The 20,699-nt window shown below is 41.6% G+C and overlaps 1 protein-coding gene across 1 annotated transcript; it reads left to right on the forward strand.

The window, feature by feature from the left end:
* Window positions 1-254: 254 nt before the first annotated feature.
* Window positions 255-12,304, forward strand: LOC129839895 (zinc finger protein 501-like). Its single transcript, XM_055907602.1, has 2 exons — window positions 255-914; window positions 8,887-12,304. The coding sequence occupies exons 1-2, from the start codon at window positions 491-493 to the stop codon at window positions 10,014-10,016; spliced, it is 1,554 nt and encodes a 517-aa protein (XP_055763577.1). The 5' UTR covers window positions 255-490; the 3' UTR covers window positions 10,017-12,304.
* The last annotated feature ends 8,395 nt before the right edge of the window (window positions 12,305-20,699 follow it).

Raw genomic sequence — 20,699 nt, forward strand, 5'->3', positions numbered from 1 at the left:
AAGTTACTAAGTCTTTAACCACACTGTATTGTTATATTGTTATTGTTACATTATAATATATATTTTACGTCACACTAGCGTCATTGTCTTAAAGTCGCACATCTCCATCGCAGTCAGAGGTTCAGACTGAGCGTTACCCACTCCAGTCAGCTGATGGCGGTGTGCGATTTTAAGGCAATGCTGTTAGTGTGACGTATAATCTAGTGGACGGAATGCAATGCTGTTAGTGTGACGTATAATCTAGTGGACGGAACGCTTCTTTCAGCAGCGGCAACAGTTAGTCCCCCACCTCGGTAGCTTGCTAGCCAAAATAGCCGAACCAATAAAGCTCTTTAGACGCTTTAGTGTATATTAGCCACTGTATTTTAAACCATTGTCTGTCGTCTAGTTAGTTAGTTATCCTATTTCATTTCATATTTACGGTGTTGTTATTATTCAGCTGGCGGGCTGGTTAAGTTAGCATTAGCCTAGCTAGCTAACATCTCCGACCATGAGTTCACTAAATTACTCTCTTCCTGCTGAAGAAGAGACGGTCTGCTGGACGGAGAAAGAAGCTCTCATCAAAGAGGAGGAGGAAGAGAAGGATGTTACAATACAAAAACAAGTAGAGGGTGAGGCTGTTACAGGGAAAGAAGAAGATAAAGACGTTTCAGTGAAAGAAGAGGAAGACGTTACAGTGAAAGAAGAGGCGTTCAGAGTGAAAGAGGAGGAGGGTGTTACAGTAAAAGATGAGGAGGATTCAGTTTTTGAAGTGAAAGCGGAGGATGGGGAGTTTACGGTCTCATCGGAAGAAGAGGAGGAGGAAACTGGATATCTGGGCCCGATTTCCCAAACGCAATTTAAGGCATCCAGTGGTTCTAAAGATGAACTTAGCCATAAGATGGTTTTGAGAAACCGGGCCGTGATTACCACTGGTAAGTACTGTCTTAAAAACAGAGGCACAAACTCTGCAGTTGTTGAACTGATGTTTGGTGTTAAAGGGGAAATCGACAATTGCTACATCCATATTTTGACTTTTAAATTATTTATTTATAGCCATTGATTCTTGAAGAATATAACACATGCCTCATGAGCGTAGTTCAACTGTTGTACCCCATCAGATCCCAAAATAAGCTTTTTTTACTCCAATGTTTAGAAACAATGTAAATCAACAGCCTCAACATGGTTAAAACTATAATGTTGATATCATGGATGGTCAGTCCTTGCATCCATAGGTCTGTCTATGAATTTGAGAGTAGTTACATTTCTCCAGCCCCATCATCTTATTACCAAAACAGTGGTGGAATTACAGCTTTGTTATTGGTTGAACTGCAGATTGGTTGATTGATGTGTGGCTTTTTTAAAGGGACAACCTAGTATTTAAACAGCAACAAAATGGCTGGCAAGAGACTTGGTTTGGTAAACAGTTGAGGGATGGGGCTGGAGAAATGTAACCACTCTCAAATTCATAGAGAAAGCTATTGTAGCAACCGTAACCCAACACCTAGGGACCTAGTCAAGAATTTCAGACATCTTGGCATAACAGTTATAAGGTGTTGGCTTGAGAGTCGCTGGACCCAGGTTTGAGTCCAGCTCAGGACTACCCCCTATATTCACTACACTATGAATACAAGGACTGGCCATCCATGATGTCATAATAATAGTTTAACCAGGTTTCTAGGATATATAGTATATTCTAGAATTAATCCATGATGTCATAATGATAGTGTAACCAGGTTTCTAGGATATATAGTATATTCTAGAATTCATCCATGATGTCATAGTGATAGTTTAACCATTAAAGGCAAGACATACCTAGATTCAATTACATTCATGAATTGGTTTGAAACCATAAACCCTTCTCAATTTGGTGCCTTGTCGGATTTGTAAAAAATGGTTTGTCATGAAACACTTATTTATTTGTAAAAAATGCAGTGTCCGCTGCGCCACTCGGGAGCCATAAAATCATGTTCTAGTGCTGTCCCCAACTAAAATACATCTTGGTCAACCAAGAGTCATCTGTTCTTTCTACCAATCTCCCCATGTGTTTTTATAAAATCTGTATGTACTGAACTTGTCTGATGCTTTAAGCACGCTGTTTGATTAAATAAATAAGACACAAATGACGAGAGGGAGCCGGTCGTCAACACAACCCGACCAGAGGGAGCCGGTCGTCAACACAACCCGACCAGAGGGAGCCGGTCGTCAACACAACCCGACCAGAGGGAGCCGGTCGTCAACACAACCCGACCAGAGGGAGCCGGTCGTCAACACAACCCGACCAGAGGGAGCCGGTCGTCAACACAACCCGACCAGAGGGAGCCGGTCGTCAACACTACCCGACCAGAGGGAGCCGGTCGTCAACACGTCAACACTACCCGACCAGAGGGAGCCCCCCTCTGCTGTGTGATTTCTACCAATCTGTGTGCCAGTTATGATTTTCATATGCACATTTTCGTGGAACAGTTTCATTTAATTTATAATAGTATCTCAAAATTATTGTCTGTGATTAATCTACATTCTATCTAAATCTAAATGAAAATGATACAAATCTAAGAGTAACTTTTATTGCCATTGCCAACTATGTAAAAAAAAATAGCCTACATAAAGCCAACAATAGAAAATATTGTTGTATTGTAATACCTGCCAGTCTGCACAGCGCGATATCAACCCTGAGCATATCGGACTGTTTTTCTCCACTACATCACCGTATACGACCCACCACTGCGACCTGTATGCCCTAGTCGGCTGGCCCTCGCTACATGTTCGTCGTCAGACCCACTGGCTCCAGGTCATCTACAAGGCTATGCTAGGTAAAGTGCCGCCTTATCTCAGTTCACTGGTCACGATGGCTACACCCACCCGCAGCACGCGCTCCAGCAGGTGTATCTCACTGATCATCCCTAAAGCTAAAACCTCATTTGGACGCCTTTCCTTCCAGTTCTCTGCTGCCTGCGACTGGAACGAATTGCAAAAATCTCTGAAGTTGGAGACTTTTATCTCCCTCAACAACTTTAAAAATCTGCTATCCGAGCAGCTAACCGATCGCTGCAGCTGTACATAGTCCATCTGTAAACTACCCACCCAATTTACCTACCTCACCCCCCATACTGCTTTTATTTATTTACTTTTCTGCTCTTTTGCACACCAGTATCTCTTCTTGCACATGTTCATCTGATGATTTATCACTCCAGTGTTAATCTGCTAAATTGTAATTATTCGATTTATTGCCTACCTCCTCATGCCTTTTGCACACATTGTATATAGATTCTCTTTTTTCTACCATGTTATTGACTTGTTTATTGTTTACTCCATGTGTAACTCTGTGTTGTCTGTTCACACTGCTATGCTTTATCTTGGCCAGGTCGCAGTTGCAAATGAGAACTTGTTCTCAACTAGCCTACCTGGTTAAATAAAGGTGAAATAAAATAAAATAAAATTCCTGCCGTAAGCTCTGGACCATTACACCGGATAATCGCAGCTGGCTAGCTGCTACCGAGTGGCCCAGCCCCGAAGCTAGCCTTGAGCCAGGCCCATCTCCCAGCCTGCTCAGTGGACCCTATGATCACTCGGCTACACAGCTGATGTCTCCCAGACTCTTCACTAAGACGACTAGAAGCCTCTACATCACCGGATTCCTGCCGTAAGCTCTGGACCTTTGCACCGGATTGGCTATAGTGGCTAACGCCCTTGTCCCGAAGCTAGCACCAGTTAGCCTCGAGCCAGGTGCATCTCCCGGATTGGCTACAGTGGCTGACACCCTTGTCCCGAAGCTAGCACCAGTTAGCCTCGAGCCAGGTGACTCCAGCTACAATACCTCTTTTGCCAATTGGCCTGGACCCTTTGTCGACACGGAGCACCGCCGATCCATCACGACTGGTCTGCCGACGCAATTCCGTCCGATGTGCCCTCAACCGGCCTTTGACAGACGTCGGTGACGCCCTTGTCCCGAAGCTAGCACCAGTTAGCCTCGAGCCAGGCGCATCTCCCGGCTAGCGTAGTAATGACTACCTAGCGGCTTCCCTGGTTCATATATTGCTGTTCACTGGACCCTATGATCACTTGGCTACATAGCTGATGCCTGCTGGACTGTTCATTTATCACGGTTCTCCATTTTGTTTATTTTGTTTCTGTTGGCCCCAGCCTCGAACTCAGGCCCTGTGTGTAGTTAACTGACCCTCTCAGCCCATTCATCGCCATTTTACGTGTTTTTGTTGTCTTATCTAGCTCTCCCAATCAACACCTGTGATTGATTTATGCCTCGCTTTATGTCCCTCTAATGTCAATATGCCTTGTATACTGTTGTTTAGGGTAGTTATCATTGTTTTATTTTACTGCGGAGCCCCTAGTCCCACTCATTTTGCCTCAGAGAACTACTTTGTCCCACTTCCCACACATGCGGTGACCTCACCTAGCATAACTTGTGCCTCCAGAGATGCAACCTCTTATCGTCACTCAGTGCCTAGGTTTACCTCTACTGTACCCACACTCTACCATACCCCTGTCTGTACATTATGCCTTGAATCTATCCTACCACACCCAGAAATCTGCTCCTTTTATTCTCTGTTCCCAAAGCACTAGACGACCAGTACTGATAGCCTTTAGCCGTACCCTCATCCTACTCCTCTGTTCCTCGGGTGATGTAGAGGTTAACCCAGGCCCTGTGTGTCCCCAGGCGCTCTCATCTGTTGACCTCTGTAACCATAAAAGCCTTGGTTTCATGCATGTTAACATCAGAAGCCTCCTCCCTAAGTTTGTTTTACTCACTGCTTTAGCACACTCCAACCTTGATGTCCTTGCCGTGTCTGAATCCTGGCTTTGGAAGGCCACCAAAAATTCAGAAATTTCCAGCCCCATCTACAACATTTTCCGTCAAGATAGAACTGCCAAAGGGGGAGGAGTTGCAATCTACTGCAGAGATGGCCTGCAAAGTTGTATCATGCTTTCCAGGTCTAAACCCAAACAGTTCGAGCTTCTAATTTTAAAAACGAATCTCTCCATAAATAAGTATCTCACTGTTATAGACACCCCTCAGTTCCCAGCTGTGCTCTCGACACCATATGTGAATTGATTGGCCCCATCTATCTTCAGTTTGTTCTGTTAGGTGACCTAAACTGGGATATGCTTAACCTCTCTAGGAGGTGTCGGACGCTACCGTCCCACCTGGCCAACATCCAGTGAAATTGCAGAGCGCCAAATTCAAAAACAGAAATACTCATTATAAAAATGCATAAAACATACAAGTGTTATACATCAGTTTAAAGATTAACAGTTACCAGCCAAGTAGAGGAGTTACACAAGTCAGAAATAGCAATAAAACTAATCACTTACCTTTGATGATATTCATATCGTTGCACTCACAAGACTCCCATTTACTCAATAAATGTTAGTTTTGTTCGATAAAGTCTCTCTTTATATCCAAAAACCTCAGTTTTGTTCAGTAATCCACAGGCTCAAAGGCAATTACAACATCCAGACGAAAAATCCGAATAGTATCAGTAAAGTTTGTAGAAACATGTCAAACGATGTTTATAATTAATCCTCAGGTTGTTTTTAGCCTAAATAATAGATAACATTTCAAAGGTAAACAAGAACGGCGCATTCTGGGACACTGAATGGTTCACTCATTCAGAGTGGTCTTACTCTGTCAATTTTCAGAATACAAGCCTGAAACAATTTTTAAAGACCGTTGACATATAGTGGAAGCCATAGGAAGTGCAATTTGAGTCCTAAGTCAATGGAATCTGTATAGGCAGTCAATGGAAAACTACAAAAATATAAAAATCCCACTTCCTGGATGGATGTTTCTCAGGTTTTCGCCTGTCATATCAGTTCTGTTATACTCACAGACATTATTTTAACAGTTTTGGAAACTTTAGAGTGTTTTCTGTCCAAATCTACCAAGTTTACTTTGGGCACGCTTTTCATCCGGAGGTGAAAATAGCGCCCCCTACCCTAGTGAGGTTAACACCCCCGCCGTCCTACAATCCAAGCTAGATGCCCTCAATCTCACACAAATGATCAAGGAACCCACCAGGTACAACCCTAAATCCGTTAACATGGGCACCCTCATAGATATTATCCTGACCAACTTGCCCTCCAAATACACCTCTGCTGTTTTCAATCAGGATCTCAGCGATCACTGCCTCATTGACTGCATCCGTTATGGGTCCGCGGTCAAACGACCAGCCCTCATCACTGTCAAACGCTCCCTAAAACACTTGTGCAAGCAGGCATTTCTAATCGACCTGGCCCGGGTATCCTGGAAGGATATTGACCTCATCCTGTCAGTAGGGGATGCCTGGTTGTTTTTTAATTGTAATTCCCTTACCACCTTAAATAAGCATGCCCCTTCAAAAAATGTAGAACTAAGAACAGACATAGCCCTTGGTTCACTCCAGACCTGACTGCCCTCGACCAGCACAAAAACATCCTGTGGCATACTGCACTAACATCGAATAGTCCCCGCGATATGCAACTTTTCAGAGAAGTCAGGAACCAATACACACAGTCAGTTAGGAAAGCAAAGGCTAGCTTTTTCAAACAGAAATTTGCATCCTGTAGCTCTAACTCCAAAAAGTTTTGGGACACTGTAAAGTCCATGGAGAACAAGATTCCTAAAGTTTGGAAAGCTGCCACGGTCATCCCCCTCTTCAAAGCGGGTGACACTCTAGACCCAAACTATTACAGACCTATATCCATCCTGCCCTGCCATTCTAAAGTCTTTGAAAGTCAAGTTAACAAACAGATCACTGACCATTTTGAATCCCACCGTACCTTCTCCGCTGTGCAATCCAGTTTCCGAGCTGGTCACGGGTGCACCCCAGCCACGCTCAAGGTACTAAACGATATCATAACCGCCATTGATAAAAGACAGTACTGTGCAGCCGTCTTCATCGACCTGGCCAAGGCTTTCGACTCTGTCAATCGCCGTATTCTTATCGGCAGACTCAATAGCCTTGGTTTCTAAAATGACCGACTCGCCTGGTTTACCAACTACGTCTCAGACAGAGTTCAGCGTGTCAAATCGGAGGACCTGTTGTCTGTACCTCTGGCAGTCTCTATGGGGGTACCACAGGGTTCAATTCTCGGACCGACTCCTTTCTCTGTAAATACCAACGATATTGCTCTTGCTGCGGGTGATTCCTTGATCCACCTCTACGCAGACGACACCATTCTGTATACATCTGGCCCTTCTTTGGACACTGTGTTAACAAACCTCCAAACGTGCTTCAATGCCATACAACACTCCATCCGTGGCCTCCAACTGCTCTTAAACGCTAGTAAAACTAAATGTATGCTCTTCAACCTATCGCTGCCTCCCCCCGTCCAGCATCACTACGATTCTGACTTAGAATATGTGGACAACTATAAATACCTATGTGTCTGGCTAGACTGTAAACTCTCCTTCCAGACTCACATTAAGCATCTCTAATCCAAAATTAAATCTAGAATCGGATTCCTATTTTGCAACAAAGCGTCCTTCACTCGCGCTGCCAAACATACCCTCGTAAAACTGACTATTCTACCGATCCTTGACTTCGGTGATGTCATTTTCAAAATATCCTCCAACACTCTACTCAGCAAACTGGATGCAGTCTATCACAGTGCCATTTGTTTTGTCACCAAACCCCATATACCACCCACCACTGCGACCTGTATGCTCTCGTCGGCTGGCCCTCACTACATATTCGTCGCCAAACCCACTGGCTCCAGGTCATCTATAGGTCTTTGCTAGGCAGCCTTAACTAAGCTCACTGGTCACCATAGCAACACCCACCCATAGCGCGCGCTCCAGGATGTTTATCTCACTGGTCATCCCCAAAGCCAACATCTACTTTGGCCGCCCTTCCTTACAGTTCTCTGCTGCCAATAACTGGAACGAATTGCAAAAATCGCTGAAGTAGGAGACATATGGGCAGCTGTACACAACCCATCTGTAAATAGCCCATTTAACTACCTACCTCATCCCCATGTTTTTATTTACTTTTTTTGCTCTTTTGCACACCAGTAATTCTACTTGCACATCATCATCTGCACATCTGTCACTCCAGTGTTAATTTGCTAAATTGTAATTACTTTGCTACTATGGCCTATTTATTGCCTTACCTCCTTACTCCATTTGCGCACACTGTATATAGATTTTTCTATTGTGTTATTGACTGTACTTTTGTTTATCCCACGTGTAACTATGTTGTTTTTTTGTCGGTCTGCTTTGCTATATATATGAGAAATATACAAATAAAATCTTTACTTTATTGACAACACCCAAATGGATACTGTCATTAACGTGGTTCTTCAATAATTACTTATAATTCTTCAAACATATTAAACAGGACATTCAAACGAGCCTTACAATTATAATCCAAAGTAGTGTGAAATGTACTCATAATCAACCTGGAAATAGAGGTTACTCCCCTGAGATTTCCCCCATTCACATTCAGAATACATTGTGAAAAACTAAAAGCTTTGCTCACCATTTTTGCTCCAGGCAGATATACTACATCCATAACTTGTGGTTTCCTCATTAGCAGATATACTACATCCATTACTATCGGTTTCCTCATTAGCAGGGAGGTGTTTCTGCAATCAAATTGTGTGCGCATCGCCCTCCTGCCGCAATTTTAGCAAACACAGAAAGGGGCCTATATTGGAGACCAAAAGTCATCTGACACACTGCTTATAGTTTCAACAACATGAATAACTTATTTCTAGTCTACAATCATCGATCTTACTACTAAAATATGACTATTCTTGCTCATTTTAAGACAATTGTTAAATAATTTTTACATTCATTTCAGACATCAATTGTTGTACAACATCATGGCTACGCTGTTGGCATCACCTTTTTACAGTGGATTTCCACTGTTGTGGGCCTTTAATCATCTGACTTTGTTGTTCACACAGGAGAGATACGGGACAGTCGTGGATCCTCTGGGGAGCATCAACAACCTCATGATGCTGACGAGGCAGAGAAGAGTCTCTCCAGATCAGAACACCTCAATAAACACCTGCAGAGATCCACAGGGAAGAGAACTCACTGCTGCTCTGACTGTGGGAAGAGATTCTCCTCCTCATCAGGCATTACAATTCATCAACGGATCCACACAGGAGAGAAACATTATAGCTGTGATCAATGTGGGAAGAGTTTTACTACATTTGACTCTCTGACAGTACACCAGAAAATACACACAGGAGAGAAACCTTATAGCTGTGTTCAATGTGGGAAGAGTTTTACTGCATCTAGCAATCTGACTACACACCAGAGAACACACACAGGAGAGAAACCTTATAGCTGTGATCAATGTGGGAAGAGTTTTACTACATCTAGCTATCTGACAGTACACCAGAGACTACACACAGGAGAGAAACCTTATAGCTGTGTTCACTGTGGGAAGAGTTTTACTGCATCTAGCAATCTGACAGTACACCAGAGAACACACACAGGAGAGAAACCTTATAGCTGTGATCAATGTGGGAAGAGTTTTGTTACATCTAGAAATCTGACTATACACCAGAGAACACACACAGGAGAGAAACTATATATTTGTGATGAATGTGGGAAGAGTTTTACAACTTCTGGCTATCTGACAGTGCACCAGAGAAGACACACAGGAGATAAACCTTATAGCTGTGGTCAATGTGGGAAGAGTTTTTGTCAATCTAGTGATCTGACAGTGCACCAGAGAACACACACAGGAGAGAAATCGTATAACTGTGATCAATGTGGGAAGAGTTTTACTACATCTGGCTCTCTGACTTTACACCAGAGAACACACACAGGAGAGAAACCTTATAGCTGTGGTCAATGTGGGAAGAGTTTTTGTCAATCTAGTGATCTGACAGTGCACCAGAGAACACACACAGGAGAGAAAACGTATAGCTGTGATCAATGTGGGAAGAGTTTTACTACATCTGGCTCTCTGACTCTACACCAGAGAACACACACAGGAGAGAAATCTTATAGCTGTATTCAATGTGTGAAGAGTTTTGTTACATCTGGGCAGCTGAATGTACACCAGAGAACACACACATAATAGAAATCTTATAGCTGTGATCAATGTGGGAAGAGTTTTACTCAGTCAAACAACACCAGAGAACACACACAGGAGAGAAACCACTTAGCTGTGACCAGAGGGAAGCTGATAAAAGATCTCTGGCTAAACATCAAAAAATACATGAAGCAGTTGTTTCATGATATCAATTAATTAATTTAACATTATAATATAACATAATATAATAATATGTTATATAATAATATAACATAGTAGGAGTATTTTAATGATGTCACAATGTAGAACCCTAAACGTTTGTCCCCTGTTCTATTGATTTCAACATGATATGGATATTAGCCTCAGGGGGAAAATCCAGGCTCTGAATTGGAAGAGTACTATTTATGTGATTTAGTAAGTACACATTATTCCCAGATTCCGTGTGGGTGTTTGAGCTGCTAGTTTTAACAGGACGGGCAACCTCATCGCCCTCCTGTCGCACAAATGATTTTAGCATAATATCGATGAGTTATGACAAATTAGTGTTGCGTTCCTTTGTTTAGCGACCCCTACATTTAAATGCATTCCAACAGCACGTACAACCTGATTTTCCCTCTAATTGATATCAGTGATTTATTGCTACTTGTCAAAACAACAGCGTTTCTGGTGCTTGTGCAGTTTATAAGGAGGTTGTTTAAAAAAATACAAGAAATATGAATATTGTGGCAGATGTTTGTGTAAATAGCACATGTTATGTTTAGGTTTTCAATTCATCCCAAACTGTTTCTGCATATTGGTTATTGTTTTGGACACGTTAAAACTGTGTTTTGACATTGAGGCTATCCCACCTAGCACAATGTAATTGAAAAGTCATTGAAAATAAGACTATGCAATCAAATATTTTTTTCAAACATTTTTTATTATACCATGCCTTACCATTAAGTGAATTATTGACAATACATATTAACAAAGGGGTGTACATTTGGCTTTGGTAATTCATGTTTACAATTCATGTAACTTTTAGTAATCATAATTGTTTATGCAATCAACTGACAATTTTCGGGTATAAATATATTGACATTGTTGCCCTTCTTTTAGAATAGCAGGGTTCATTCTCAGATGTGCCAACCCAAATGTACTAGAGCAGGGGTGTCAAACTCATTCCACGGAGGGCCTAGTGTCTGCAGGTTTTTGGTTTTTCCTTTCAATAAAGCCCTAGACAACCAGGTGTGGGGAGTTCCTAACTAATTAGTGATGTTAATTCATCAATCAAGTATAAGGGAGGAGCGAAAACCCGCAGACACTCGGCCCCCCGTGGAATGAGTTTGACACCTGTGTACTAGAGCATGACATTGGGGACTGGGCCCCGATCCAACAACATGCCTATCGAGTGATCCCTGTAAAGAGAGAAGCTTCGCAGTGAGGTGGAAAGTTACTACGGATATTGCAGGAGTTTCCTCTTGAAATCAGACATGTCTGTTGTAAGGACAACTTGGTTGCTGATTGTCTCAATAGTTAAAAAGATTTGTGTTTTGCGTTTAGCCAGTGCGTTGCCATGGATCACAATTTATTTTGACTGCACGTTTTTCTGTATTGGAGATGAGTTTTGTTTGGGCTCATGAAGCATTGTAGTTGATAATGTGAAATGGAAATTGTTTTCTGTTGTCCAACAAAAATATAGGATATATTTTTTCTCTTAAGGTGTTACAGTCTTTGGTTTTTCCATTTATGTTTTGAGGTTGGATTTCAGCACGTATAGCTCATTAGCATGTAGGACGCACTGATTGGTGTCACCTCGTTAGTCAGTATGTGTTTCACCTGTACTGGCTTGTCCATCTCGTTAGTGGGAAGGTGTTTCACCTGAGCTGGTCCAGGTTCTATTTAAGAGTGTCTGGCCCAGTGCTCCAGTTGTCTTGATAGATGTGGAGAGTCAACACCTTTAGTTGCTCCACCTTTTTGGTTTGCTTCCTGTCTATAAGTTTGGTGTGGGTTTTTCTTTTGTTTGCCTCTTCTTGGGCAGATTTAGTGGGTCTCATGGTTGGTGTCTTTTAGGTCCAAGTTGTTGTTACTAGTCAACTTTCAGTGGACACCCCCATAGTGACTTTCAGAGCCCATCCTAAAAAACAAGCTTATATTTTTGGATTGGAAATTTTAATATTTTAATCAATGGCATTTCCTTAGGATGCTCATTAGTCTTTAAGTTGGTATTATTGTTTTTTATCCTCTTATGTTTGTGTACTAAATATTCCTGTTTATTTTCATTGTTTTCTCCTGAGAAGCCATTGTGTTGCATGTCTGAAATGTGCTGTATAAATAAAGCTTGATTTGATTTCAACAAATGAATCCAATGACTGACCAATCAACAGACTGATGGTCCATCTTAGTATGAAAAACAGTATCACTTTTCCAGCCTGCTGAAGGCGTGGTGGAGTGGTAAACACTACCCCCGGCTCTACCAGGGGCTTGAGGTGGTCTCCCACAGCTCTGATGGTGGAGTGGTAAACACTACCCCCGGCTCTACCAGGGGCTTGAGGTGGTCTCCCACAGCTCTGATGGTGGAGTGGTAAACACCACCCCCGGCTCTACCAGGGGCTTGAGGTGGTCTCCCACAGCTCTGATGGTGGAGTGGTCATGTTCTGTGGCTTTGCGTTCCATTTCTTGACTGCCCCTGCAACACAGAAATTAACATATTTAGTCATATTATATAAAACACTCAAAGCAATGGATATGGAGCATCTACAGCCTGTTACACCTGGCACCTAAATGTGACTTCTGTCATCTGATCACTCCAAGCTGCATTAGGTTCAGATCTACCAGGATGGGCCTTTGACATAGTCTGGATGCAGTCAGGCCACTGAATATAAATAAGCAATGTAGAGAGAGTAAATGTAAAGAGATGGGGTGTTTCCAACAGTTATATCTAACTAAATGTTTGTGTTCATAGTTCCAACAGTGCAGTAATATCTAACCAAATACTTGTGTTTCTAGTTCTGACAGTGCAGTAATATCTAAATTAATGCTTGTGTTTCTAGCTCCAACAGTGCAGTAATATCTAAATTAATGCTTGTGTTTCTAGCTCCAACAGTGCAGTAATATCTAAATTAATGCTTGTGTTTCTAGCTCCAACAGTGCAGTAATATCTAACTCAATGCTTGTGTTCCTAGCTCACAACAAATACCTAATACACACAAATCTAAGTAAAGGAATAAGAATATATAAAAATATGGACGAGTGATGTCAGAGGGGCATAGACTAAGATACAGTAGAATAGGATAGAATACAGTATATACATATGAGATGAGTGATGCATAGACTAAGATACAGTAGAATAGGATAGAATACAGTATATACATATGAGATGAGTAATACATAGACTAAGATACAGTAGAATAGGATAGAATACAGTATATACATATGAGATGAGTAATGCATAGACTAAGATACAGTAGAATAGGATAGAATACAGTATATACATATGAGATGAGTAATACATAGACTAAGATACAGTAGAATAGGATAGAATACAGTATATACATATGAGATGAGTAATGCCAGATATGTAAACATGCAGGAGATCCACGAAGGAAAGATAGTGATGGTGCTCAGTGACGTTGTTGTAAATGATGGGTAAAATGGTAAAACGTTTGAGTTCATTTTGTCCTGGTCACTTTGCCTACTGTTTATTGCCACGTTGGGATGCAACCGTTGTTGTCATTTTTTAAACATTTTTTATCATTTTACCCCCGTTTTTTCTCCCCAATGTGGATCTTGTCTCATCGCTGCAACTCCCCAATGTGGATCTTGTCTCATCGCTGCAACTCCCCAATGTGGATCTTGTCTCATCGCTGCAACTCCCCAATGTGGATCTTGTCTCATCGCTGCAACTCCCCAATGTCTCATCGCTGCAACTCCCCAATGTGGATCTTGTCTCATCGCTGCAACTCCCCAATGGGATCAGGAGGCGAAGGTCGAGTCATGCGTCCTCTGAAACATGACCCGTCAAACCGCGCTTCTTAACACCCGCCCGCTTAACCCGGAAGCCAGCTGCACCAATGTGTAGGAGGAAACACCGGGCGACGCTTGGCCAATTGTGTGCCGCCCTATGGAACTTCCGATCACGGCAGGTTGTGGTACAGCCCGGGATCGAACCCGGGTGACGCCTCTAGTGACGCCTCTAGCACTGCCATGCAGTACCTTAGACCGCTGCACCACTCGGGTCTATAGTGACAACTCTAACACTGTGATCTAGTACCTTAGACTAAAAGTGGAATTTTGACATTATTACCGTTATATCAACACACTGGACACTCCCAACACTCCCAACTATAATTATCTTTGGTACCGTAGACATCTAGTGACCACTTGATTCCATGTGACCAAACATTTCTGAGGCTGAGTCTCAAATAGTCGCCTGTTCCTTTTAATAGCCGGGCCATAGCACACATAGCAAATACATTTTGGGTCTAAATTAAAGGAGCTACAATTATAGTTTAGTTACATGTTTTAAATAAAATGTCCATAATATCTGCATTAATACAAACGAGCTACAAAAATCTCTGAAACTGGAAACACTTATCTCCCTCACTAGCTTTAAGCACCAACTGTCAGAGCAGCTCACAGATTACTGCACCTGTACACAGCCCATCTATAATTTAGCCCAAACAACTACCTCTTTCCCTATTGTATTTATTTATTTATTTAGCTCCTTTGCACCCCATTATTTCTATCTCTACTTTGCACATTATTCCACTGCAAATCTACCATTCCAGTGTTTTACTTGCTATATTATATTTACTTTGCCACCATGGCCTTTTTTTGCCTTTACCTCCCTTATCGCACCTCACTTGCTCACATTGTATATAGACTTATTTTTCTACTGTATTATTGACTGTATGTTTGTTTTACTCCATGTGTAACTCTGTGTTGTTGTATGTGTCGAACTGCTTTGTTTTATCTTGGCCAGGTTGCAGTTGTAAATGAGAACTTGTTCTCAACTGACCGACCTGGTTAAATAAACGAGAAATAAATAACACATAATCATGTAGGAGCAGTACAGACCTAGTCTGTTCATTATATACATCTATTTGATGTATTGTTACACCATGTAGAAGCAGTATAGACCTAGTCTGTTCATTATATACATCTACATGATGTGTTGTTACACCATGTAGGAGCAGTATAGACCTAGTCTGTTCATTATATACATCTACATGATGTATTGTTACACCATGTAGGAGCAGTATGGACCTAGTCTGTTCATTATATACATCTACATGATGTATTGTTACACCATGTAGGAGCAGTATAGACCTAGTCTGTTAATTATATACATCTATATGATGTATTGTTACACCATGTAGGAGCAGTATAGACCTAGTCTGTTAATTATATACATCTATATGATTTATTGTTACACCGTGTAGGAGCAGTATAGACCTAGTCTGTTTACATTTAAGTCATTTAGCAGACGCTCTTATCTTACATTTAACCTTTATTTAACTAGGCAAGTCAGTTAAGAACAAATTCTTATTTTCAATGACGGCCTAGGAACAGTGGGTTAACTGCCTTGTTCAGGGGCAGAACGACAGACTTGTACCTTGTCAGCTCGGGGATTTGAACTTGCAACCGTTCGGTTACTAGCCCAACGCTCTAACCACTGGGCTAACCTGCCGCCCCTCTGTTCATTATATACATCTATATGATGTGTTGTTACACCATGTAGGAGCAGTATAGACCTACAGTAGCTAGCTGCTAATTTAGATGTAGTATAACTTAATGAAACTGCCTTAAATATGCTGTGGTAAACATTTTTTATTCGCACTAATCAATCAACACATTCCTGTCTTTGTATGTCTCAATATAATGGTATTATTTAATTCAATCCATTTAAAATAATCTTTGTCTGAAAATAAAATATGATCCTCAACTGCGTTTCCCCTCCAGTCAGCAGACGGCGATGTGCGTCTTTCAGGCGACGCTGCCAGCGTGACGTATAATCTAGTGGACGGTTCTTCATAAACAGCTCGTCAACCACCTCGGTAGCTTGCTAGCCAACATAGCCGAAAGATTCAAGCTATTTAGACGCTTTCGGTGTATATTAGCTACTGTGTTTTAGCCACACTTATGTCGTATCTACTTGTTAACCTATTTAATTTAATATTACGTTATTTGTTATTAGTCAGCTATAGTAGCTGGCTGGTTAAGTTAGCACTAGCCTAGTCGCTAATGATAGCTAGCTAGCTAACATCCCCGAACATGAGCTCACTAAACATCTCCCCTCTTGTTAAAGAAGAGGAGGTCTGCTGGACGGAGAAAGGAGGTCTGTGGCTGAACGTTGTCGTGAAAGAGGAGGAGGAAGAGGAGACTGTCACAGTAAAACAAGAAGTAGAGGATGAGGTTGTTACAGTGAAAGAAGAGGAAGAGGCGTTCAGAGTGAAAGAGGAGGAGGAGGATGTAGTTTTTGGTGTGAAAGAAGAGGAGGTTGGAGATCTGTTTAACACCAGTAAGTACCGTCTCTGCAGTCGTTGAACCAATATGCAGTAAAGGGTTTCTACACTTTAATGTTGTTCTGTGGGAATGGCTGAAGCTACACTGTAACGTGTAGAACATCAAGAGTGGACCATCAACAAAACGTTAACAATTGATCAAATGCATCCAATGACAATGCCTGAAATACTGTAGTCCTCAATATCTCCTATTAGATTAGCCCAATATGTAGTCTTAAAGGGGCAATCAGCATTTTGGGACTTATACATTAATGATATGTACCCATCTGTTTCTTTAAGAATTCACTTATAAATGCCTCATGAGCTTAGTTCAACTGTCGTACCCCATCAGAACCCAAAATATAAGCTTATATTATCTCCAATGTTTATCAGTAAATATAAACGAACACTGTATATCCTCAAAACATGGTTAAAACTATAATGTTGGTATCATGGATGGTTGCATTTCTCCAGCCCCATCCCTCAGCTTTTTACCGAAACGGGCAGGGAGTACGCTTTGTTATTGTTTCTACTGCTGATTGCTGTCCCCGTTACTCCTCAAGGTCCAAGGACTGTATGTTATTTTCAGGGGTAGACTGGCTCTGGCAGCTAAAATAGTCAAATATTCCATCTAAATGTGAATCGATTCTCAACGGGCAGGGAGTACGCTTTGTTATTGTTTCTACTGCTGATTCTCTGCCCCCGTTACTCCTCAAAATAATTTCACATAATACTTTCATATCACATAACAATTATTTCACACAATACTTTCATATCACATCAAAATAATTTCACACAATACTTTCATATCACATCTAAATAGGTAACCAGTCTGTATAGATAGATAGCTAAGTGAATTAAATATCACCAGCTACCTAACTTCATATTAGCTATCTTGATGTATTTATCACTGTAAAAAACTAACTCCAAATGCATTTGTAGGTAGCTAGCTACCAGCCATGGAGGAGGGTGAAAGGATAGCAGCCCCAACTGTCAGTGAGAGAGGAGGCTATTCTGGATAGGGCAGGTACTTTTGTGTAGTTCCTGTACCTAGAAGTGAGGACGGAGATAATAGTAACATAATATTCAGTGTGGTGTAATTTGACTATAATGAAGTGTGTTTCTTGTGAGGTTTTCTGTCCTCAGATAAAGAGCGCTATGGAAGCCAGTCTACATATGAAGAGGTCCCAATGAAGAGCAGTGGTTCTCAGTCCTGGGGACTCAAAGAGGCACATTGTTGTTTTTGCCTCAGCACTGCACAGCTGATTCAAATGATCAACTCATCATCAAGCTTCAAGTGGTATTTATGTCGTCATTTGTGATGTCATCCTTGATATGATCCTGTTATTGTCACATGCTACACATGTACATATGTGTGCCCATGCATCTATCAATTCAATGTTATCATGATTTGTTATCAGGGATATTATACTTTAGTAATCCACAATGACCTGATGATGTAACAGTCTAATAATTACATTGTCTTCCATATTCCTACAGATACCTTGTAACTGGAGATTCCTTCAAAACGATTGCCTACAGTTACCGTGTAGGGCACTGCAAGGTTAGGTGACCAGGGTCATCTGGGACTGCCTCCTGGAGGAATTCAGGTGTGTGAAGGCTACATGTGTCCTGCGTAACTTCATGAGGATGGACACGAGGACCAGGAGGGGTCACAATGAACTCAAACGTTTTACCATTGGAACACTTGATGTAATTAAATCAAACGTTTTACAATTGGAACGCTTGATGTAATTAAATCAAACGTTTTACCATTGGAACACTTGATGTAATTAAATCAAACGTTTTACCATTGGGACGCTTGATGTAATTAAATCAAACGTTTTGCCATTGGGACACTTGATGTAATTAAATCAAACGTTTTACAATTGGAACACTAGATGTAATTAAATCAAACGTTTTACAATTGGAACACTTGATGTAATTAAATCAAACGTTTTACCATTGGAACACTTGATGTAATTAAATCAAACGTTTTACCATTGGAACACTTGATGTAATTAAATCAAACGTTTTACCATTGGAACACTTGATGTAATTAAATCAAACGTTTTACCATTGGAACACTTGATGTAATTAAATCAAACGTTTTGCCATTGGGACACTTGATGTAATTAAATCAAACGTTTTACCATTGGAACACTTGATGTAATTAAATCAAACGTTTTACCATTGGAACACTTGATGTAATTAAATCAAACGTTTTACCATTGGAACACTTGATGTAATTAAATCAAACGTTTTACCATTGGGACACTTGATGTAATTAAATCAAACGTTTTACCATTGGAACACTTGATGTAATTAAATCAAACGTTTTACCATTGGAACACTTGATGTAATTAAATCAAACGTTTTACCATTGGAACACTTGATGTAATTAAATCAAACGTTTTACCATTGGAACACTTGATGTAATTAAATCAAACGTTTTACCATTGGAACACTTGATGTAATTAAATCAAACGTTTTGCCATTGGGACACTTGATGTAATTAAATCAAACGTTTTACCATTGGAACACTTGATGTAATTAAATCAAACGTTTTACAATTGGAACACTTGATGTAATTAAATCAAACGTTTTACCATTGGGACACTTGATGTAATTAAATCAAACGTTTTACCATTGGGACACTTGATGTAATTAAATCAAACGTTTTACCATTGGAACACTTGATGTAATTAAATCAAACGTTTTACAATTGGAACACTCAGAGCCTCACTGACCTCTGTCGAGTTGAAGTATCTGCTCTCCAGTTGAAATTTCAGCTCTGGTGCAGATGTGCCCATCTGCTCTCCAGGTGTAGACCCAGGGGGCCCGTTTCGAACCTTTTTAGGACATTTCGAGATGACAGATGTTTGCGTTTGGTCTATTAATGTACCTGTGAGTTTAAATTTTTATCATTTTTGCATTTTTGACAAAACTAGACTCCTTTAAAGTGCCAGTTTTTTGCTCAGGTAGGGTATCAGACTGAGCTATTTAAAAACACGTTTTCAACATTTCAAGATAGCAGTTAGTTTAGTTTGATGTAAATAAAGATAGCTGAGAAGTGGGACTCTGTCATTGTTTCTGACAAGATCTCTCATTGATCTCGGGTTCAGCCACCAGGGGGCACCAAACCTCTTTGAAAAGTTCATGTGAATAGTTACCACTTCTCAGGAGATGATAGACTTAGCCTTTCAAATGTTTTGTAATGATGGGATGGCTATTGAACAGAACTTTAAAACCTGGTTTTCTTGTATGTACCAGTTCATGAAATCACACATTTGACCTTTATGCTCACTGAGTCTGTACATAGTCAAAGCTTTCCTTAAGTTTGGGTCAGTCACAGTGGTCAGGTATTCTGCCCTTTCTCCGCCTCTCTCCCTTTTCACTCCCCTCTCTCCCTTTTCACTCCCTCTCTCCGCCTCTCTCACTTTTCACTCCCTCTCTCCCTTTTCACTCCCTCTCTCCGCCTCTCTACCTTTTCACTCCCCTCTCTCCGCCTCTCTCCCTTTTCACTCCCTGTCTCCCTTTTCACTCCCTCTCTCCGCCTGTCTCCCTTTTCACTCCCTCCCTCTCCGCCTCTCTCCCTTTTCACTCCCTCTCTCTCCCTTTTCTTTCCCTCTCTCTCCCTTTTCACTATCTCTCTCCCTTTTCACTCCCTCTCTCCGCCTCTCTCCCTTTTCACTCCCCTCTCTCCGCCTCTCTCCCTTTTCACTCCCTCTCTCCGCCTCTCTCCCTTTTCTCTCCCTCTCTCCGCCTCTCTACCTTTTCACTCCCTCTCCCTTTCTAAGAACTTCCCATTTGAATCAATAAGGATTGCAGTTGTGGGTGACTATCTGGGTGGAGCAGACTGGGAGGCTGGTATTCTGACCTGGGCTGGAGCAGACTGGGAGACTGGTATTCTGACCTGGGCTGGAGCAGACTGGGAGACTGGTATTCTGACCTGGGCTGGAGCAGACTGGGAGACTGGTATTCTGACCTGGGCTGGAGCAGACTGGGAGAATGGTATTCTGACCTGGGCTGGAGCAGACTGGTAGGCTGGTATTCTGACCTGGGCTGGAGCAGACTGGGAGGCTGGTATTCTGACCTGGGCTGGAGCACACTGTGTTGGAGCAGACTGAGAGGCTGGTTGGCTGACCTGGGCTGGAGCACACTGTGCTGGAGCAGACTGGGAGACTGGTATTCTGACCTGTGCTGGAGCAGACTGGGAGACTGGTATTCTGACCTGTGCTGG

Source organism: Salvelinus fontinalis, chromosome 40 (assembly GCF_029448725.1).
Source record: "Salvelinus fontinalis isolate EN_2023a chromosome 40, ASM2944872v1, whole genome shotgun sequence".
NCBI lineage: Eukaryota > Metazoa > Chordata > Actinopteri > Salmoniformes > Salmonidae > Salvelinus > Salvelinus fontinalis.

Excerpts from the sequence above, each read along its gene's own strand:
- LOC129839895 (XM_055907602.1), top strand. The coding sequence starts at position 491 with ATGAGTTCACTAAATTACTCTCTTCCTGCTGAAGAAGAGACGGTCTGC. Across the intron at positions 915-8,886 it reads CCGGGCCGTGATTACCACTG|GAGAGATACGGGACAGTCGT; the intron begins GTAAGTACTGTC and ends TTGTTCACACAG.